Genomic DNA, 23,052 nt, shown 5'->3' on the forward strand with positions numbered 1-23,052 from the left:
TGACTTCTTTATCAAACGGAGTCGTTTGGTTGGTCCAGAAACTTCTTCCCAACGAAAAGGGAAATCTTGTCAGGGTTTACGTGTAGTACGTGCCAGCTATATGACGGAACAGTAGTGCAGGTTACCCAAAATCGTGAGCAATAAGGCTGTAACCGGAGGCACCAAAACGATAGTTGCTCGCAAGGTATTCGACAATATCACCAAACGAGAAAGTTTTTCAACTTTTTCTTCTCCAAGAAGCCAAACGATGAAGCCAAGAGCTGCTGATCAAGTTGTGGATTCTTCTTCTTCTTCAATGATTAGGAACGAATTGAATCCAGCATTCAAGGCGCGTGGAGATCACAAAGAATATCTGATGATGGTCAAAGAGGTATGCAATAGACATGATCGTTCTGGACTGGCTTATCGTGTTCAAGCTTCGGTGTACTTGTATATCGCGTCCAAACTCGACGACGACGACAGTACCAGCAGATTCGAGAAAGAAGCAGCGATGGGGAATGCAATTGAGTTGGCTAAGCGAGCAGTCTCACTGTCAAAGAATTCGTTTCTGTTCGCTCTTCTCTACGCAAGAATTCTTTACGCTACTGAATAATATGAGGAAGTTGTAGTAGAGTGTGAAAGGGCATTGGCCATTGAAGATCCAATTGATCCGCTCAATGATACTGTACGAGGAGAGGGTTCTTGCTGGACAAGTGCTGAAGAACGACTAGAATATTCCAGGAAGGAGTTTCAGAAACTTATAGCCAACTCAAAGACTGATTCTGAGAAGAAGAAGAAGATTAAGCAGGAAGAGGGAATATTCAGTTTAGGTAGTACTTCACTTGATGGAAATAAAATTGACGAAGGAATTGCTTATATTGGGGAATCATCTGGTCATGATAATCGGTATCCATATGAGGATACAATTCAAAAGAAAATGGATTGGCTCTCTACACAGGTTATTACTTGATTTAATATTGTAAATTCAGTTATATTGTTTATTTTTCCAGCAGTGATTTATCATGAATCCTCCTGAAATTTGTAATTCCCGGCCTAGATGCTTGTCTCATTGTGTGAAGTCTTGCAGCGTAGTAAAATCGATGCTTTGATCTTGGAGGGAATTGCTGATATGAGGCAGCTAAAGAATGAACTTGCTCAAGCATCTGCTCATGACTATCGGTCCATTATGTTGCCCGTGTTGAGTACATTTGGCCAGGTTCGTGTTGTTCTGTTTTTTTAGTCAAAACCAAGATAGTTGATTTTATATGAGTTATAGTGATTTATTAGATTTTATGGTGAAAATGCAACTTTTGATTTCCTCATCAGTGGGAATAGTGCTCAGCATGCTGAGCATGTCTTTACTGATGCTTTTGGTAATGAAGGGGCAAGAGCAGTTATACCTAGGTAAGAATGTGAGTCATTTCCAATGAGATTCTTGAAATAGAAGATGAACTCATGTTTAATTAGTTGAGGATCTTGAGTGGAGGATCCATCACTAGTTGAGATATGAGTGAGTCTTTTCCTATTTAATCTGTTCTTAATAGATTTGTGTAAAAACTTGGTGTTCTGATCTCCTTCACCTAGCCAGTGTACTATGGATTTTTGTTTGACTAGGCTTTCTTAGTTTCTTCAATCTTGCTTAGGCTAGTGTATATCTTAATGAGTTCACCCTCCCTTTTTCTGAGTTCTGAGTTACTGGGATCTGAGTCAAGGTCTGTTTGGCAGCAATGGAGGTCTGATTTGGCAAATTGGACTTTCTCTGCCAAATTTCCAGAAGGTTTCTTTGTTTAGTGTCTTCAGTGCTTCCTTAAGCAGCTTCGGTTTAGTCACAATTCTGAATTTGGAAATTCCAGATATCTGAGTGCTCCAAATTCTAGATACAATGGCATGAAACTTAGGGTGATCACACCAGAAATTGAAAATTTTGAAGGATATTGCCTTCTTCAGCTTACTATTCCCAAATTGTAGCTTCCCTAGAGAGTGATCAGATATGTGGGGTGGAAGAAAAAGGAAAGAAGAGTAGGGAAAGTTGGACAACCAATTGTTGTTTACCACCACTCTGTTTAGTTTTTTTGAGATGTTTCCACTTTCAGGAGTTTTGTTAGACCAAGTATGCAACAATCCAGAGAATTTAAGATCTTCAAGGTTAGCTTCCATTAGGTATGCTCCTAGGTCATCCATGGTAGGAGTCCATTGGTCAGTGCCACTATGTCTCTCATTAGGGATTATCACAGCAATAAAAACTCCTAGTAAGATCCAAGGGTTACGGGAGATTGAAGAAGAGAGGTTGGCAATGTCTTCCCATAGAGATTTCCTTTCCTCAGCACAGTTAGACTTATAGATGAATGTTACAAAAAAGCTAGGTATGCTAGTATCAAAATAAGAATCTTTATGTTCAATTCTGCAGATGGTTTTGGGAGTTCAGTCAGAATTGTAAGGCGTCCAGATTGACATTCCTGTTATTTGGGGAATTTGGCAAGAAAGAAATTAAAGACTTCACAGTGGGGTCATGAGACATGCCTCTATGGTGGCTACATCTATTTTGTTGATGTTCTTGATGTTGCTTCTATGTCTTCGCTTGGATTGCTGGAGTGAGGCAGTTTCTCTTTTTGATGTCTTGGAAGTGGGCTTACTCACTTCATTGTTTATTTTTGTTTATGTATTAGAGTTGTTGATCAGAGGCCATTGAGAAATAGCTTCATGCACTGCCTTTTCATTCTGACTTCTATTTTTTGTTTCCAGCAAACTAAAAAAATCCAATTGATTTTCCTGAATCTCTTACTTGGAAGGGGTTTGTAAGTCAGCAAAGAACCTTGCAATGGTTTCCTTCTTGGCTTGCATGGTTTCCCTCGGGGCCTCTTTTAATTCTTTTGCTGGCTATCTTCATTGTTAGTATGTCACTCCATGAATTTGAATAAACTTGATTGTCAGCAGATTTTTGCTGGCTATCTTCATTGTTGGTATGTCACTCCATGAATTTGAATCCACTTGATTGTCAGCAGAGATTTTCTCTGGCAGTTGAAGTTTTCTTCAACATAATTCTTTTTTTTGGACTTGATCATTGGCCTTAAGAACCTGTACATCTTGAGATACTTCCCACTACCTCGCTGTTGATTTCTTCGTCATCTTCAAGATTAGATAGTACTTTGAATCTGTTGGTGGATTGGGAAGAGTGGGAGCTTTCTCTGTCTTGTGGTGAACATGGTGGAAGGACTACTCGAAGTTTGAATTTGTTGACATAAGTGAATGTGATAGTTTTTGTTTGAGATGCTTGGTCAGGGAGGTTATTGCAGAAGGTTTTGGTGTTTGGGGTTGGGTTTTCAGTTGGATCATTGGGTTTTTTTTGGTCATGTCATGGTGGTATCAGGTTGATGGGTCTGGGGGGTGTGTTTGTGGGTTGGGTGGAGTTGGCTTTGGGAAGCTTGGTGAGTAGGAGATAGAGAGTGTTTTCCCTTGATCTACTGGATGTCCATTCCAATTGCTCTTGATTGGTGAATGGTTGAGCAGTTTTATCCTTCGGTTTGATCACCCAGGTTTTGTTGTTCTCACTACAGTTCTTGTCAGAATGACCAAAGCATTTTCATGTGTGGCTTCCATTTGTACTCATCCCTGATAGTTACAAACTCATTCTCACCAATTTTTAGTTTGAAAGATTGAAGAAACTCTTTTGAGGCATCAACTTCAACACAAATTCTAGAAAAGGATATTTTCTTTTTGTTTTCAGTCAACTCATCAGCAAATAGAGGTAGTCCAGCGGCACTTGCAATGATGCTCAAACCCTTGCTATTAAAGAATTCGAGAGGAATGTTGTAGAATTTGATCCACAGGGCTATGGTAATGCAGGTGTTCTCATTAAACTGTAGTTTAGGGTGCCATTTCCTTAGCATAATAGGTCTGTTTGAGAACATCCACAGTCCTCCTTCAGTTATTCTGTTGCACTTCCTTTCAGTATGTTCATTCCCCAAAACTTGAGAGAGGCCCTTATGTGACAATACTTTTTTGGCAACGGATGAGACCATTCCAAATGGAATTTTCTTCTGGATGAGAATCCAATAAGGCTGGGTTTCCATTCACCGCAGCCGTCTGTGCTGCTGCATGGAGGTGGGTCAACAATTACAACACCTTCACTTTTGGATGGTTCAAGGAATTTAAAGTTCGTTCTTGGTCCTGTTCTTTGTGCTGTGGTTGACCAAAGTAGTGTTTGGCTATTCTGTGGTTATGTAGGACTAGGTTGGTTGTTTGGTTGGGTTGAAATGTTGGTGTTGGTGTTGCTTTTTTGGTTAGCTGGATGTGAACTAGGTTGGTAGGCTGTGAGAATTTGGGTGGAGTTCGTCAGATAATGTAGGATGGGAAAGTTCTGTTGGTTGACAGCTAGGGGATGTGACTCTATGTTTTGGTTCTTTTTTGGTGAAGTCAGCTTGGGAATTAGAGGGATGGGAAAGGTGACTTCACCCATTGCCTTTTGGGCATAGTTGAAATTCAAATTACTGGGGTAATTTGAGGAGACTTACTTGCGCCTGGCGTGTGGGTTGAGCTTTGAGAGGTTACTGGGACAATCCTCTGGTCCTCCACGGGCTTGTCTGAGCTTCGAAGCTTGAGGTCCCTTGGTACTGTAGTGCTTGTGGATGTAGTAGAGTGGTTAGGGACCTTTCACTTTTTTGTTTCATCCGTGCTTGAGTTTCTTCTCTTCTAAGAAGATTTATGCCCTCCTGGATTATGGATTGGCTTACACCTTTGTACTTCGCCAGTTCCCTCTTCAAGAATTTGATTTCCTTCCTCAGGTACATAGTGACTTCTTCTTGAGTTCATTCCCATATGATCAAGTGCAGGGTTGATTTGTTTCCTCAAGAGTGTATTATCCCTGTAGAGCAAATCTACCACCCGCTGGATGGCCGAGAGTTCTCTAGCCAGTACATTTTGGGCTATGTTGTGTTGGATAGCCTGGGTGATTTCCTTATATTATTCTTCATCATCATTGATATCTGTTTCCTCCTTGTTGGTTGTGGATGTTGCAAGGAGTTATGGTTGGATGGTTAGGTTGTGGTTGGTTGTGGGTAGTTGGGGTGACATGGGAGAATAGGAAGCTTGAGGTGGTGTGGTGGTGGTGGTGGTGGGAGAGGAGGAGGAGGGGAGGGAGGAGAGAGCAATGGAGGGAGGAAGATCCATTTTGAGTGCTAGAAACTAAACAATTCTCTGTTTTTCTTTTATATTCTCCAACTTAAATGGACTAAATTTGACAATGTCAGTGTTTCTCCCTTCCAGGCAATAATGGAAGATCTTGTGGCCAGAGATGCATTTGAGAAGGCAAAGGCTGGAGGAGAAGCACTTTTAGCAGAGCTTACAACACTTGATACAGAGAAGAATAATAAAGGTGGCAATCCAACAAAACATACACAGGAGAAGGTTAGAGAACAAGCGTAAGTCTTCCTTTTGCTTCCACCAGCAGATTTATACCTAATTTATTTTAGACTTTCTTTTCCTTTTTTGCTATTTATTACTAGCCGTGTGTAGAGTTAATGTTATTTTGACTTTTGTCTTCATCCACTCACTTCCCTGTCACCTATCATGGTGATTATTCAAATGCTGACAGTGATATTCTTGTAAATGCCAGTATATTAAAACAATGGAAGGAACTTGAGCATATAATTAAGGTTGAAGCAGAGCTCAAAGACGCTTTTGAGTATCTCAGCCAACAGAAGCAGCTTGCGGAGAATATAAATGGAAGTGGAAATATAACAGCAAAGGAGCAGAGACCTCAACAACTAGCACTTTGACAGGGCCTATTGTTACCTCAGAACATAGTAGTGGTGGTGGTACCAGAATAGATAAAGCTTTAGAATTGGATTGCTATTTTCCATATATAATTTTTTTGTATAGTTCTGTTGTTGCAAACTTTTTACCAAACTATGGTTTGTAATGTGAAGGTTTCCATACTCCAAGGACTCCTGAGTATAGTGCTTTGCCATCTGTTCAACAGACTGGTCTTCAAGGTAAGTGGCTGAACAGCTTTTGCGATCACTCATGGAGCCTTTGCAGTTGTTTCTTTACATATGCTTTGAACCATTAAACCTGCTTTAATATATCAAGATATTCGTCAGATTGTTTATCTTTCTTGTATCTTCCCCTTCGGTAGAGTTAACATTTATGGAATCTATATAATTGTGAAAAAATGACTCATATTCGTACAATAACGGCCACATGATGTTATTAGCAAATTATAGATCCTATTCAAATTTGCTTTTATAATCCATCATTCCCTAACCCCACGCGACTTCAGATGAAATGAGTTGACATTAATGGGAAGACACTAAATGTTGAAACTACTAGGGGATTCACACTCACCTTTTGGTTTGGTTACTTTTTTCAGAGACGTCACAAGCACAGGAGAACTTCCCCTCCACAGTTAAGAAAATAATGGATCAAAAGGTTTCCTCTAAAGAAGATGTCGGGGTCATATCAGATGATGCTAGAGCCAAAGGTATGAATCCATTAGATGTATCTCATCAGGACTGACAATTTCCCTTCTCTCCTATCTTCCTTCAACCAAAGTATTTCTTTTATTTTTAACTCAAAATCTTTCACCTAACTTGTACACAACATTGAAATTACTAGATTTTTCTCTATAATGCAACAAATAATTGATAAGGAAACTATCTGAACTAGTAGTCAAAATACACAACAATACATACACATTTATCTCCTTCAAAAGTAGAACAAGTTCTTGTGATGTTCTGAATTTTTAAAATGTATTTAATTAGTACAATGGACTGAGTTTTACCTAAATTAAATTCTAATTGTTAATAATCTTTGATTAATATAGAAATGAAAATATAAGAGGTTGATGGTTAAATGTGAATTATTATTAAAAAATAAAAATAAAAGAGGGTCAAAGCATGGAGCGACATGTGTCCACTCCATTCAAGAAAACATGTGGATGTAAATACATACACGTGGCTGAATAAAACAAAGAACGAAAGGAAAAAAAAATAAAAAAGAAGAAGAAGAAGAAGAAGAAGAAGAAGAAGAAAATAATATGGTTAAAACCTTGCCATATGTCATTGACAAGCATTTGAGGTGAACAAGTATGGATATGAGTATATACACGTGTGGTGCATCCCCAGGCTATATGTACATTTATATGCATAAGTGAATGAGGAGCAAGGGGAAGGCTTCTCAAGGAAGTTTTATCAGATAAGATATAATAGCTCTGGCTGTTGCTAGAGAGAGAGAATTCTATTGGGATTTCGCAGGACAACTCTAAAGGTAGGGAATTTCCAACTTTTACTCACTTGGGCTTGTTTTCTCTTCCTGCGAAAATGGGTTTGATTAACTTTAAAATCTGTCTCTATTTTCTGATATCTTCCTTTCATTTCTACTAAATGAGTTTGAAAGCGCTATTATTTGTGGTTTTGCACTTGAACACTTTCTATTATCAGTTTTAAAAGTATGATAATCTCCAGAAGCTTTTTATAAATTGTTATGCACCTACTCTCCATGCTTTAACAGTTTAACTCTTGTTAACTTGTGAAAATTACCTATGGTACTCTGCTGCTGGATCTTTGAATTGGGATTGTAATATGAAAACTCTTGAATTGCCATGGGTTTTGTTAAAAGTGTAAGCTCAATCTTAGAGAGAGAAGAATTGATTATGTATTATTATTATTCAAAGGATGATTACAATGTATATAATGTTCTCAAGAACATAAAATAAGGAAAGCAATGATTATGGAAAGCAGTGATTATGCCCCTAATTAAGGAATAACTAATCATGCCCCTAATTAAGGAATGGTTGACTATGAGTTGTATTCTTGACAATTCAACTCAAGCTAGAGAGTAGATGTCAACAACTCCCAACTTGCTGCAGATAGAATCGAATGCATGCTTTGGAAGAGCCTTAGTAATTATACCTGATTATAAGAACAAAGTCACAATTACTTTAGAGGTCACCTTAGATCGAATGCAATGACAATCAACCTCATTATGTCTGGTTTGCCCATGGAAATCCTGGTTACTAGTGTTATGACACGCGCAACAGAAGAAGCGTGAACCAATTACCATAACGCGAACCAGGCAAGTGCGACCAGCTGCACTCTGCAGAACATCATGTGCCGAGAAAGTCATACCGGTTGGACTCTTCTGAATTCCAGTCCGCAGCAACAAGAACATATGCAACCGCATAGAAGATCCAACCACAAAACATTACACAACACAAAATATATGTGGTTAACCCAAACTCTAGGCTACGCCCACGGATGAGGAGATATTACAATTTGTAGAGAATTACCTGCATGAAATAACTTGTACACTCACTCTCACCTAGAGCCTTTCCTGTGTAACTGTCTGCCTGGGCAGAGGTCGAGATACTCAAGCATTACACTATGTACTGTGAGACGCCCTTTCACTACGACACACCCTCTCATCTTCAGTGTCCACTATACCAAACCTAACTCTCTCCACCCATTAACACATAACTCACTCCCTCGTGATGTTGCCCTTATGGGCTACATGTCTCTCCACTCCTACCCCTCAACAATACCCTAGGTATCTATTTATAGAGTTCCATATCTAATTCCTTGGTGGACAAGGATTACAATTCCTTAGTGACCAAAACTTGCCTTACATAAGGACTCCTTAGAGGCCAAGACTTGCCTTACAAGAAATTACCATAATAAAATAACTCTAAAATGGAAACCAACTATAATAGACACCTAGGGTAATGTTTTAATTCTCTTTCTTGTTTCCTTATTTTCTCATGTTCTGGGCCGGAACAGGTTTTGGGGCATGACAAATTTTGGTATCAGAGCCTAGTTAGTAGTTTCTTTGGCAGTTTAGGTGCACTGGAGATACGATATGTATTCGAGGATAAAATTGATTACTTCTTTAAGAACAAATCCTTCACGGGTAGTGTTTTTTTTTAATTACGGGAATGGGGGACTCAAACACGGGCACATCCGCTCGGGGAGCTAGCCGCTCTACCAACTTGGCCACTGGGCAATGCCCTTCATAGGCAGGGTTACATATTGGAACTTGAAACCTACTTCGCAATTTAAGAATGCAATAGAAATTGCATGTTCAAGGAGTGAAGGTCAACTTTTCTGTTTGATTGAGGTCATGGAAAGAGTTACACGATTATTTAATTTGCTCATCTATAACAATCAATTACAAAGGAATATCACGAGTAGATAATGAAGACAATGGGGTAAATGCCAGGTCTAAGTAAATAGATGAGCAAAGACTTGTTCTAAATTCCTAGGCTGTAAAACAGTTGCAACATTCTAGTATATTAGAACATGAGGGTTAGACTTGTTTGAAATTTGATAAGTTTATATTCAAACTTAATGATGTGCTTCGTTAGAAGTTTATATTCGTGCCAGGAAATGACACCTACCTGTGGATTTAAATATGGTGGGACATAGTTGAATATTAATTTGAAGTCTAGACATATATATTATTGAATGATGAATCTAGGGTCTTGGGAAATAATTGGTTTGCCTATAAGGAAGGTGATTTGGGGCTAATGGATCTTATTCCATGGAACCAGTCTGCAATAGCTAAACACTTGGTGGGAATTTCTCCAATCTCTTTAAGCTGCTTAGTTTAGAAGCAACTAATTTAAAGACATGAATTTTCGGTCTTTTAGTCTCTTATCAATAAATTGACTTTTGGCTGATCTACACTATTTGGAAGGAAGAAACTTGATAAATTTCCAAAATGATTGTAAACATGTCATGACTTTGAAATAGAAGTTATGGATTTGATTTGACACAAAGCTTTTTTTAAAATAAAGTTTAAGAAGTCCCAATCAATTTTGTGGTAGTTAAAGAGTGAAAATCTCCAAGAGTCAAATTTGGAAGAGTGTTACTCATTTAGATGACAAAAGATAAAGTTTCTATTGGTGATTTTACTGTGTTATTTACATATGGAAATTCAATCAGCTAAAGCAGACAAGAGTTCTTCAGCTATTGATTCCAAAAAAAATTTGATTTAGCATTTATAGTAGTTGATCATGTTTTGTCCTCGACTTGCATATAGTAAGGGAATCAGTAGAGTCTTATGATAATTCATATCGTAGTGTTGAAATATATTATATATATATATGTATATATATATATATATATATATATGTATATTGTAGTGGTTGAGTGGCCACTTAATATATATTTCAACACGTAGGATTGAGTGTCTTTAGTGAGAAATTGCATGCTGAAGAATCTCAACTCAGTAGAGGTTTATCCTTGGCATAAACTCCATTTCGTTTTACTAATTCAGTTTAGTAGACTTGGTAATGTCTATGAACTGCCTGCTCTAATGTCCTTTTTGTAATAAAATTCTAAAACTATTGCATTTGCCTTTGGTGTCGCTTTTCTCTGCTCCTTAATCTTGACTGGCTTAGTGATGATTTTAAATCCATTATTCCCTTTGAAGTGTAGAGGTTTCTATTGAAAAAGAGAGTGAAGCTTACTAACTTGTTGAAGACGTATAACGCAGTTACATTCATTGTATCCTTAATTAAATGCTTTCTCAAACTATGAGAGTACTTTTATGTTTCGCTAGATAAAGAAGCCTAACTTGTTCAAATAACGGTAGAGAGAACTTGATGGTGCATAAACGTGTTTATATTGATTAGGTAGAGGAGAACTTGTTCTATTTTTGAAGGTGCGTAAACGTGTATATATTGTTGTGCATATTGACATCTTGTTCACATAGTATCCTTAACAATTACTTGTTGCATTGTAAAGGAGTATCCTAGTAAAATTTTAACGTTGTGCATAAGTCAAGCAAAAGAATTGTGTTGATCACGGAAGGAAGATAGACAAGAAGGGAAATTATCAGTGATTTGGCTTTTGACTATAAGATGATTGCAATAAATTAAAATTTTGAGGACGAAATCTATTTTAAGGGTAGTAGAATGTGATGTGTTGAATTTCTAAATAATGTATTTAATTAGTATTGTGGACAGAGCGTTACCTAAATTAAATTCTAATTGTTAATATTCTTTGATTAATATAGAAAGGAACATATAAGGGGATGATGGTTAAATATGAACTATTATAAAAAAAAAAAAAATGTAAATAAATAAAATTGGGTTAAAGCATGGAGTGACATGTGTCCACTCCATTCAAGAAAACAAGTGGATAACACTTGTGACTGGCAAAACAAAGAAAGAAAGAAGAAAGAACATGGTTAAAAGCCTTCCCATATGTCATGGACATGCATTTGAAGTGAATGAGTATGGACATGATTGTATATATATACTTGTTGCTAAATGGGTTTTTTTTATAAACATAGAAAGAGGAGAGAGAGGGGGAAGGGAGTTTTATTAGACATAAGATATTTAATAGAAGAACATGTGATAATTCTATTGGGACAATTTTAAAGGTTGTGAAAATGGGTTTGATTAACTTTAAAATCTGTCTTTATTTTCTGATTTCTTCATTTCATGCCTTGAAAGCATATGATTATTTGTGGATCTGCACTTGGAACACTTTCTATAGCGAGTTTTGAAAGTATGATAATCTGCAGAAACTTGTTTTAAATTGTTATGCACCTATTATCCAATTTTAACACTTCATTTATTGTTAAATTGTGTAAATGTCTCACCCTTCTACATTTTCAGGTAATGATACCCCTCCGAGGGGACCAAATGTAGATGCTTAATGAAGAATGTGGGAACTTGCCATGGATTGATTGCCTTGTTATTATATACTACCCTTCAGAAGAATGTTTTTTTGATGAATGTTGTTTGGCATTTCCATATTGAAATAACCTGGGAAATGAATAGTGCTTGTTTGTAAACCTGTAAATGCATGGAACTTGCATGATAAATGACCTATATTTTGTACGTATGGAAAACTTGTGTATTGCATTTGCAATGCAAGCAGCCAAGGTCGGCTATAAATCACGTATTTGACAAGAATTGTACAAGTAGCTGGAACATGTTAGCTTTCATTTCCTATGCTTGAAGATGGGGAGGTTGGTTCATTTTATTGGCATTTAAAAGTTGGGATGAAATAATTGATATGCTGCTTATATTCCCTTAATTTTAGAGGATAAAACAGGTTGTGTACCCCCATTGACATGTTGAACGATGTTCATAAACATTTTCCTGTGTGCGGTTGATATTTATAATTAATTAATTTAGGAGACTTGTATGGTTAGAAAGGTACATGTTCATAATCTGACTTGTGTGTCTTAACTTGAGTTGTACATTGAATTTTCAGATGATTTCAATTGGGTTTGAAACTAGACTTATTATTGTATGTTGCCCATTTAAAATTTCAGGTCATTTGGACTTGTGATTTGAGAGAAACAGTGATTTGAATGCAGCACATGAAGCCAGAAACATCATAATGCATTGTTAATAAAGCAATTCACACTTATACTTTTTGGGTAATAAACGTTTTAATTCTCTCCCTTATTTTACTTGTTTCTCATGTTTTATGAGTATATATACATATATACTTTTCCCCCCTTATTCCTTTTCTGATTTGCATAGCATACTCAATTTTCAGCTAGGCTGCAATTGGACTCATTGTGGTTTTAAGCACAATTAGATATCAGTAATGATGAAGCAAGGTCCAAAGTTGTACCAAGTGAAATGTTTGCATATCTTTTCAATTGTTACCAAGGCTGCTAGGCCACTGGCCCGTCGGTGTTACTTTCTATTTTGATAGGAAGGGTCATTCGATATTTCAATCGTGATCTTAGGATGCTTTTTTCGGTTCACACAAGTCATTACTACTACACTAATGAATTAATAACGTACTCGGGTAGCTCAATGGTTAAGGGATCTCAAGGGGCAAACTCAGATGTCCTGAGTTTGACTAATAACTAAGCACAAAAACACCCGAATTTGAATATGTCCTGGGTTTGACTATCAAAAAGCACAAAAACACCCGAATTTGAATAGCATGTGTGATTTGTGGGTATATCCCGTGACCGAGGTTTACTAGTTGAATGGGTCCCGTTTTCTATAATAAATAAAATAAAATAAGATGAGTGAGTTTTAATATCTTCCAGCTTGGTTTCGCAAACTAAACCATGTTGTTTATGCTACTCAGGCTGAGAGTTTTTTAAATGGACCATAGCTTTATAGTTTGTTTTGACTTTCATATCTATTGGACTCCTCTACTTAAAGGCCAATTTTATAGGACTTGGTTGTCTGTAGATTATACTTGTTGGGTTTTGGACCAAGGTCTCCTCCTGAGTCCTGAGCAGTGGCGTTGTCCACACAAGGCTTTATATAATATCATCTCAAGCTGTACGAGTTTTGGACCCACTCATTCATTGCAACACAAGTGTCTGTAGTGACACTATATTTTTCAAAGGAAGAACAAGAAGATTATTGGAGAAAAGCAGTTAAAGATGAGAAATTAGATTTAGAGGAATAACAAGAATATATATATATATATATATATATATATATAGAGAGAGAGAGAGAGAGAGAGAGAGAGAGAGAGAGAGAGAGAGAGGTGCCAATGGAACATCATTAGACTCCCTACATGGAAGGAACATCATTAATCCTAAGGCTAATATGGTCAGCTGGTTCAAGATGCTATGGTTCAAAGGCCATATTCCAAGGCCCACTCTCAACACTCTGAATGGGAACCATGAGCTGTGTATTCTGCAAAATTCAACCAGAAAACCACATACATCTATTCTATGAATGCTCATTTACATTAACTAGCAGAATTTGAGATACTTGAGCTCTAAATGTTTCATGCATGCAGTTGTCTACTACCAATTACTTAAGAGTTACATCAATTGGGGAGTTAGTTCATAACTTGCATAGGGAGTCTCTAAAAAGGTCACCTCTAAATTGGTATTTGTTGCATCAATATATGTATGTCATTTGGAAGGAGAGAAACCGGTGTATCTTTGCCAACAATTACAAGGATCGATGTCGCGACCATCCAGAGAGAAGTAGTGACAATCCAACAACCCAAATAAAAGGAGTCCTATACTGTAAAAGTGGACCCTACCACAAAACCATTGGCTTATGAAAGTATCATTAGTTGGCTTAATGATACTTCCATAGCCACCGAGCGCACACAAAAGATACAACAAGAGAAATCGACTCAATTCCGAAGCTTCAAACATTCTGCAGAAAATGGCTATTTTCCAGAAATTAGAATCATTTCTCCCCTGCCTCTGATACAGTCACATCTCTCTCAATTCCGAAGCCCTGCTCGCGCGCGCGCGCGCACACACACATATATATCATATCATATGCGTATGCATACCCATGAACTTCAGAACCAAGGGATTGTTCTCGATACTGCGTTTCAACCCAACACCATGTGAGACCTTCTCCAACCACCACCATCAACAATGTCGAACCCTAGTCAGGGTTCGTCTCAAATGGGTCAAGAATCGAAGCCTAGACCACATCATCGACACCCACACCGACCTCAAAGCTGCTTGCCTCCTCAAGGACGCCATCAATCGCTCCTCAACCGGTTTTCTCACCTCCAAATCCATCAACGACTGGCAAAAACTCCTCGGACTCACCGTCCCAACCCTCCGTTTCATTCGCCGATACCCAACTCTATTCGAAGAGTTTCCTCACCCCAGGTACCCCAGCTTGCCCTGTTTTCGCCTCACAAACATTGCCAACAATCTGCACAGTGAAGAACAACGCATATTCCAGACCCACGAAGCCGACACGGTCCAACGGCTTTGTCGTGTACTCATGATGATGAAGAACAAGATGGTACCTTTCCAATCACTTAACCCTTTGAAATGGGATTTGGGTTTGCCTGATGATTTCGATAGAACCCTAATAAGGAAGTACCCGGATTGTTTCCGGGTCGTCAAGGGTCCGAATGGGTTGTGTTTGAAGCTCGAGCAATGGCGCGAAGAGTTTTCAGTTTCTGAGTTGCAGAAGAGTCATGAGAATGCTGAATTGGGTGGTGGTAGTGGTGGTAGTGGAGGGTATAGGCAATTCAAGAGGGGATACTCAGCATTGGGATTTCCAATGAGTTTTCCAAGGGGTTATGGGGCGCAGAATAAGGTGAAGGCCTGGATGGAGGAGTTTCAGAAGCTGCCATACATTTCACCATATGAGGACTCTAGGGGAATTGACCCAAATAGTGATCTTATGGAGAAGAGGGTTGTTGGGGTTCTACATGAATTTTTGAGTTTGACTATTTATAAGAAGACTAAGAGGAATTACTTGAGAAGCTTGAGAGAAGAATTGAATCTTCCTCACAAGTTTACGCGAATTTTTACTAGGTACCCTGGGATATTCTATCTTTCATTGAAGTGTAAGACCACAACTGTGGCAATAAGAGAAGGGTACCGGCGGGGAAAATTAACGAACCCTCATCCACTCTCTTGTTTAAGAGAAAAGTTTTATCATGTGATGAGAACTGGATTGCTTTATCGGGGTAAAGGTGTGGGCATGATACCTCAGCCAGACAATTTAGGTAATGTTGAGGAGGATGGCACACAACAAGAAGAGCTCGAGGAGGAAGAATATGAAAGTGGGGATGAATTCTGTGAGGATGAAGAAGATTCAGAGGTCGAGGTGGATTCTGATGAAGATTAGAGTTTTGTCCCCCAAAAAAACTAGAATTGCTGCTTGCAAAAAAAGTGGAAAGAACTTCAGTTCTTGAGGTAATGATAATTAGTTTATGGCAGTTAACTTACAGCTTATCTGAATGTCAGTGTTGATAGCTATGCAAGGTTATGTTAGTTGTTTGCTGCTGAATCTGAACACTGAATGTTACATTGATGTTACATTTTACATCTATTCATAGGAGCATACGATTTACAGCTTATTACTGCATTTTAGCAGGAAAAGTGTGTAACACTAAATTGTTGGTATTGTATGAGTCTATCATGTTCTTTAGCAATATGCACCATTTTTGGCAAACAATTTGTGCTTTTAGCAGAATCTAATCCACAAAAATGCTGAACTCGTGCCGTGTTGATCACTAAGTAAATTATGTTGAAGCTTCCATTGTATGTCATATTCTTCGGTAATTTATGTTATTAGTTTGGAAGGATACCAATTTGGGCCAAAAAAAAATTGACTATTGTGTTTACGAATGAAATTGATGTGCCTCATCCTGGAACAAATTAGCATCAAGCTTGAAATGAAGGGGGACTTTAGTTTATAGACTTCAGACATGAAGGTCCAATTTACTTCAAACCTACACGGTTTCTTGTCAGCATGGAGCACTTAATTCAGTGACTATCAAATGTTGCCTAGTAAAGGTTGACTAGTTTGCTAAAAGGATGTTTGTCCGCATGCAGCAGTAAATTTTATAACTGTCAAAATTTTGTCCATGAAGATTTCCAACTCTTCTCTTATGAATGAATCGTGGGAAGCTTCACGAGGGGTGATTGTTCAAGAGAAGTATTAATTCCAAGTTTGTTTTCATCATTAAGAAGGCGTGCTGTTGAAGTAAGGGATATCTAGCTTGTTCTCCTGCTTTGTTTATAAAATTATAGCTAAGGTCGTAGCCAGGAGATTGAAAGAGGTGGCAAGAAAGTCACTATCTTTTGGTCCTGGCTAGCATGCATCCATTAAAATGAAAAACGAGATTCGCATTTCTAATTGCTAATGAATGTTTGAATAGATCTAAAGTATTAAGTCCGAAATCTTGTGCTAGCTATACACAGAGATGATGCATGATCATGTGTCCATGTACAAAGGTTTGGTGGAGACTTTAAGCATTTTTTGTAAATTGATTGATGTGTTCTTTGAAGGCTGTGATTCAGTATTCAACCTTCATTTTAAAGGTATAGGACTCTGACCAGTTATTTTTTTCTTTTCTGGATTGTAGGTAGTTCACTATGTGACTCAAAGGGTCTGATTGGAAGATGGTTTATAAGAACATGTGAATAAGTCAGTCGACTACAAAGAGGCTTCATTTGTTGTCTGAAACATTTCCGATGGGGTGCTTTTAGCATTATGTGTTTAGGCGACCGCCATTTAGAGATCCAATTCCCTGATCTTTTCGCAGAGGCTTGGGGGAGGACATGCAATGGAGTATTTGAGGTGCTGAATGACCGGGAATTAGAGGTTGCTTCTACCTTGGTTACTTTTCTTGGTATTGGTGAGCATCCTTTGAGTTGGAGAAGTAGTTGTGATTGGATTTTCTCACTGGAGTTGTTTAATGTGCTTGGAAAAATAGTTGCAAGCAGTTGGCCAGCTGAATAGTTTATCTAGTAGATAATTTATTGATGTTGTATGTGCAAATTTGAGACAGAATCCGTTTCTCGTGCCTTTATTCATTGCATGGATGCTTAATTTCACATCTATTCATAAGAGCATAAGATTTACAGCTTGTTACCATGTTTTAGCAGGAAAAGTTGGTAACACTAAATTGTTGAAAATCTGTATGAGTTTATCATGTCCTATAGTATTGTTATTTCAAAGGGAAAGGACAATATGCACCCATCTTGGCAAACAATTTGTGATTTTATTAGAATCTAATCCACAAAATAAGAGGATTTAAGTGCGTTTTAATTGGATTTTAGTTCGTGATGTGAATCAGATCCAGTTCTATTGCATTTGCGGTTCATAGTTAGAATCTTTTGTCTGATATATGTGAACTTGTCGCTGGGTTACTATATTTCAAAGTATAGATTACTTACCAATCTTAAATACAAGATGGGCATACGACACTATTAGGAATTGTTAACTTGTGATGCCTGGAAATATACCATTTTATGCCTTTTACCGAAAACAAGTATACCATTTATGCAAATATGTTTAGAAGAAAATTTTGCTGTGTTTTAGCATCTATGCATTACCTTGTATTTTGTACTGATAGTTTCTATATTAGCAACCCAATGATTCTACTCTTTCTCTATATATTTTAATGAATGTCACGAGGATAAAAGTAGCAAGTTATTGTGGTTGTTTTGATTCGAGTTTGGAACAGATTGGGTTGCATTTCTATTGATATTTATATTCAATGGATAACTAATGGAAATGTGACTGGTTGGTGGTAAAATGCTATGTGCTTGTGATGTAGTTCTAGAGTGAGGCGTTTCCCCAAGCCTGGAGGGAGCTTCTGAGGATTGACAAACAAACCCTCTTTGAGCAAGCTCGTAAGAACATGTACTGCTCTAGGTGCAATGGGTTACTGCTCGAGGGTTTTTTGCAGATTGTTATGTATGGAAAGTCTTTGCAGCAGGATGGACCAGGCAGGCACCTTATTTGCAATAGACTAGGAGCCTCAAAAAATCAAAATGATGGGAATTCTGGTGTGAATCCTGGCTGCCGAGATGACATTCAAGATCCATCTGTCCACCCTTGGGAAGGTCTGACCACAACTCGAGATGGGACATTGACCCTCCTGGATTGCTATCTGTACTCTGAATCTCTCAAGGGACTCCAAAATGTATGTCCCTTTTATTGTTTCATTGTGCAATGCTTCCTTTTTCCTTTTTCCATGGTAGCTCAAGTTTCACCTGAATCAGGTTTTTGACTGTGCACGAGCGAGGGAACGGGAACGCGAAATGCTTTATCCTGATGCTTGTTGTGGGGGAGGTCGAGGGTGGATAAGCCAAGGAATGTCAGGGTATGGCAGAGGGCATGGAACCAGGGAAACATGTGCTCTACACACTGCCAGACTCTCCGTTGACACATTGGTGGATTTTTGGTCCGCTCTCAGAGAAGAAAACCGGCAATCCCTTCTAAGGATGAAAGAAGAGGATTTTATAGAAAGGCTCATGTACAGGTGTGTGTTTGATTATCTTTCTTTTCCCTTTGTGCTTATATCTAGCTGTTAGTTTAAATAGGTGGAAGAATTGTATGGATGGCTGTTGTGCAAGCCTGATGTTATTGTGAAGCGGCTAAATGTGATGATCCAGACAGTAATACATCTTAGAGGAAAAGAGATATATGGTTAATATTTCTTGCAAAGTGAAAAAGCATTCTGAGCTTTTGATGTTTTCAGTACAAACAATGTAGGTCAGTAAAGTAGGATCAACTATCTTCTGATGGACCACATCAAAACAGAACAAATTGATAAATAAACAGTTAGGTAGTGGATGACTGCATAAATCCATTTGGACTAAGATAATGGAGCCGTTTCATAACAATGGACAAAGTTAATTTAGTAAATCTTTTATGTAAAAAGAAGAAGATTGTCAAAAACATGTCATTAAGAAAATTTTCATTGCAATCAGAAATTTTACATGTAAACAAAATTTCTTATGAAATGGCATTTTTATGATATATCCATGTGCATATTTAATATGCATATTGTTTTAAGAAAAATGAACTGTAATTGGCTGTAAATTGATTGTGAATGTTGAGATGGATGTGCGGTAAGACTAAAAATGGTAGTATTAAAAATGACCACATTCGGGAGATGGTTGGAGTAGCACCAATTGAAGATGAAATGAGAGAGAATGGGTTATGATGGTTTGGACATGTGCAAAGAAGACCTTTAAGTGTGCCAATTAGGAAAGGTGACATAGTCCACATTGAGGGTAATACTTGGGGAAGAGGAAGACCAAAGTTAATGTGGGTAGAGTTAGTAAATAAAGATATAGTTGATGAATTGTGGCCTTCTCATGCAGTAAAGCAATTTACTGTTGACTTCTTATAATTCTTATACTCAAAGTAGAACAAATTATGTTATGAAACCTTTACATTATTAAGTTAAAGATAAAAAAAAACAAATTATGTTATGAAACCTTTACATTATTAAGTTAAAGATAATATTGTTATCTAGTTTATTCACGTTTGGAAGTGGCCGATATAGCAGTTATCTATCCTGAGATCTTTCCAGTGCCCTTCAAGATCGAGTACCCTAATCCATCTACTCTTTCTCTCATGAGTCATGATTAGAAATATGCATTTTAATTTGAAAAAGATCGCATGCTTGATTATTCTAATTTTCTGAAAAAAATTGTGTCCATGTCACAGGTTTGACAGCAAAAGATTTTGTAGAGACTGCAGAAGGAATGTTATTCGCGAGTTCAAGGAGCTGAAGGAACTGAAGCGCATGCGGAAGGAAACCCACTGCACCAGTTGGTTTTGTGTAGCCGATGCAGCCTTCCAATATGAGTGTGGGTTTTTAACATTCCTAGTATGTCCACAATAATGCGCTTCTCTCTGTAGTGTATGTTCTGAATTGTCTCTGTTGAAGCTACATGTAATTCTCTGTATAGCTGTTCAAACTGTAAACTACTAGACATGTGATTTTTTTATGAATCAGTTGCATGTTAAGGAACATTTTCTTTTACCTCAGTATAGATGTTGCACCAATGTGATGCGATTTTAGTTTCTCCTCTTCTCAGGTATCTCATGACACAGTCCAAGTGGATTGGCACCAAACTTTCTCTGATACCGTTGGAACATACCACCATTTTGAATGGGCAGTTGGCACAGGGGAAGGAAAATCTGATATTGTGGAGTTCCAAAATGTTGGCGCAAGCGGAAGTGTTCAAAAGTCTGGTCTAGATCTTGGTGGTCTGAATGCATGCTATATTACCATAAGGGCTTGGAAAATGGATGACCGGTGCACTGAAATTTCTGTAAAAGCTCATGCACTGAAGGGTCGACAATGTGTACATTGCAGGCTTTTGGTTGGTGATGGTTTTGTTACAAACTTACAATCACAAGAGGGGAAAGTATCAGAAGGTTTTTTGAGCATGCCGAGGAGGCTGAGGAAGAAGAGGTAGTCAAGTTCTGTATTATTTACTACCCTTTTCCATGGTGTTAAAAAGTTGGATTACTTTGTTTGACGTGTTCCATCATCATCTTTCTTCTTATTTTACACAACTCTAATGCCGTTTGCTGTTTTCACTCTTCTTTTACACAACTCTAATGCTGTTTTCACTTTTAGGATGATGAGTCCATGGACAAGGACGGAAATGAGCTGGATGGAGAATGCTCATGTCCCCAGAAACATGCAAAGAGTCCTGAACTAGCTCGAGAATTCCTTTTAGATGCTGCAACTATTATTTTCAAGGAACAGGCACGTTTAGTCTACTGACTGTTGTTTTTTGTGGACAATTATTCATTTTTTGTTTTTGGTTTGCTCTTTAATATGCTCTGGTGGCATCCTGATTACCTTGGAACCAATAAGAATGGTGACAATGCTGCTCATGTTCCTGAATATTGGCTTTGTGCTCCAGTATGCTAAAATTTACAATCCTCCGGATGACAGTTCTAATAATTGGTTGGTTGTGTATGTTACGTCCTTGTTGCAAATGGAAACTTGGAGTAAGGATGGAATGAACAATCCTTGGCCACAAGAAAGTGTTAGTGGGATGCATACATGATGTCATGTGCAGATTGGCGAGTCAATTGAAATTTCTACTATTTAGCAATAATCAAATTGAAACAAAATTAAAATTACCAATGGCTTCCACAATATGACATAAAAAGTAGTTACTTATAAGAAAATTAGATATTGGAGTGCCAAATGATATCGGTGGAGGGCCACTATCAACTCCATTTGAGTAATGGGGAGGAGAAATTGTGGGGGTTAAAAGTTTAGAGTTCGTAACAAGGCATATTACTACTCCATTTTACCACCAACATTTAATACTCTACCAAAGCACATTGAACTCCTGTCTTCCCTCGAAATTTTCTTTTCACTTCACATGCATCGTTTAATTTTTTTATCCTTCTTTGTATCGTAATTGATATTTTCATATTTATTGCCTGCCATTATTGGTTGTATTAAGGAACAATTAAATTATACGAGGGAGTAATTAATTCATAAATAAGAGAAATACTTTATTGTTCCGTTATATTAATGATTTATTCAATTGATTAAATACTATTATGTAGTGATTATATGTTTCATTAAAATAAATTATTTTTAAATAATATGTTTTACTAAAAGAAAATATTTTTACTTATATAACAAAATATAATTAATTGAGTAATGTGAAATGAATGCAATGGACAAAAAAACAAACAAGGGAAAAAACAATTAATGTGGGTTTTTTTTTTTTGGTCGCAATGTGTAATGCTATTTTCCAATGTCATAGTCACGTGTTTCACACCAACTTTTGCACCAGATAATATAATTTACTAAAAAGGACCGTGGTGTGAGTAGGTGAAGACTTGAGTTTGAAAGGATACTTCGGACAAGTATCCTTTCCAGTGCTAGAAAGGTGTAATACATAATTTAGTGGTTGAGTTTGAATTGATAAATGAGATTTATTAATGATGATACAATCCTAATCACTGAATTGGCTCGATCCTTCTTCAACTTCCCGTGAAGACACACTATAGGCTTCCAATTAGGACTAGACATTGGGCCGGGCTAGTGAGCTAGACTAGTGGACCGGGCTGCAATGTGGCCTGCAAATTGTGCCTACTATCAGTTTTATTTTGGGCTTAATTGGATTCATCAGTTCGAATTATAGTAGTTGGAATAAAATTGAGCTCTTGTTGGTGCTATAATTGTGGACTTGAGCCCCATATACCCGGTCCCTCTGACAAAACTTAATGGACTGGATTAGACCGGCCCACCAATGGACTCATATTGAGCAAAAGCCCAATGTGTTAGAGACAACGCTGTCCCAGTCAGTGTCTTGATAATGTAAAGTAATGGCTTCCCGCAGGCTTCCTCTGAATCGAAACTCAGTGTCTTGGTTCACTAAGAGAGATTTTCAAATTAGTCCGATCTGAGATTCCAGTGTTATATAGAAATATATACATACATACATTGTTAGAGAGCGAGAGAGAGAGCGGAGAGAGAAAACTGTAATCGTCTTACATCTAGTGATGGTTTGTCGAAGGCTTCCTCTGATTCGAAGCTCAGTGTGTTCTTCACTGTGAGAGTATGTGTGAGAGAGACGGTGTCCTAGAAGGGGCATAAAAAGATTTATGGGCCAGTGGGCTTCATTTAGAACTGGAAACAATTTGGAGGGACTCGGCTCCTCTCCTCAGCCGGTCCAAGGACTGCAACTTGGGCGGGTTCTTTAAGAGTGAAGGGTTGGGCTTGGTCGAAAGTTTTAATCTTAATTCAAGTTGGGCAACAAACTCTTTATATTTGATTACAATACTCACACTCCTCTTCTTTTTTTTTCTTTTTTCTTTTTTTTTTTTTTGTTATTCATTTTTTTAATTCTTTTAGTTGAAAA

The 23,052-nt window shown here is 37.7% G+C and overlaps 2 protein-coding genes and 1 pseudogene across 6 annotated transcripts; all 3 read left to right on the forward strand.

Moving 5' to 3' along the window:
- Positions 1-235: 235 nt before the first annotated feature.
- Positions 236-12,366, forward strand: LOC132295141 (uncharacterized). Of its 3 annotated transcripts, none has more exons than XM_059793265.1 (6): positions 236-937; positions 1,067-1,195; positions 5,242-5,396; positions 5,591-5,969; positions 6,347-7,242; positions 11,597-12,366. In XM_059793265.1, exons 1-4 carry the CDS (start codon positions 917-919, stop codon positions 5,751-5,753), a joined length of 468 nt encoding a protein of 155 aa, XP_059649248.1. In that variant the 5' UTR covers positions 236-916; the 3' UTR covers positions 5,754-5,969; positions 6,347-7,242; positions 11,597-12,366. The 3 variants fall into 3 exon arrangements, with proteins under 3 accessions (XP_059649248.1, XP_059649247.1, XP_059649246.1); XM_059793264.1 differs by having other exon boundaries at positions 6,347-6,457; XM_059793263.1 differs by having other exon boundaries at positions 6,347-12,366.
- Positions 12,367-13,918: 1,552 nt separating this feature from the next.
- On the forward strand, positions 13,919-18,093 carry LOC132295142 (protein WHAT'S THIS FACTOR 9, mitochondrial-like). Of its 3 annotated transcripts, XM_059793267.1 has the most exons (3): positions 13,925-15,597; positions 16,773-17,045; positions 17,970-18,093. In XM_059793267.1, the coding sequence occupies exon 1, from the start codon at positions 14,225-14,227 to the stop codon at positions 15,527-15,529; it is 1,305 nt and encodes a 434-aa protein (XP_059649250.1). In that variant the 5' UTR covers positions 13,925-14,224; the 3' UTR covers positions 15,530-15,597; positions 16,773-17,045; positions 17,970-18,093. The 3 variants fall into 3 exon arrangements, with proteins under 3 accessions (XP_059649252.1, XP_059649250.1, XP_059649249.1); XM_059793269.1 differs by lacking the exon at positions 16,773-17,045 and having other exon boundaries at positions 13,919-15,597; positions 17,970-18,082; XM_059793266.1 differs by lacking the exon at positions 17,970-18,093 and having other exon boundaries at positions 16,773-17,325.
- LOC132296328 (uncharacterized) lies at positions 16,611-21,206 on the forward strand (annotated as a pseudogene).
- Positions 21,207-23,052: the final 1,846 nt, after the last annotated feature.

The sequence above is a fragment of the Cornus florida genome, unplaced genomic scaffold (assembly GCF_030987335.1).
Source record: "Cornus florida cultivar Cherokee Brave unplaced genomic scaffold, ASM3098733v1 CherokeeBrave_3.0.0_Hap2_Chr02, whole genome shotgun sequence".
Taxonomy (NCBI): Eukaryota; Viridiplantae; Streptophyta; class Magnoliopsida; order Cornales; family Cornaceae; genus Cornus; species Cornus florida.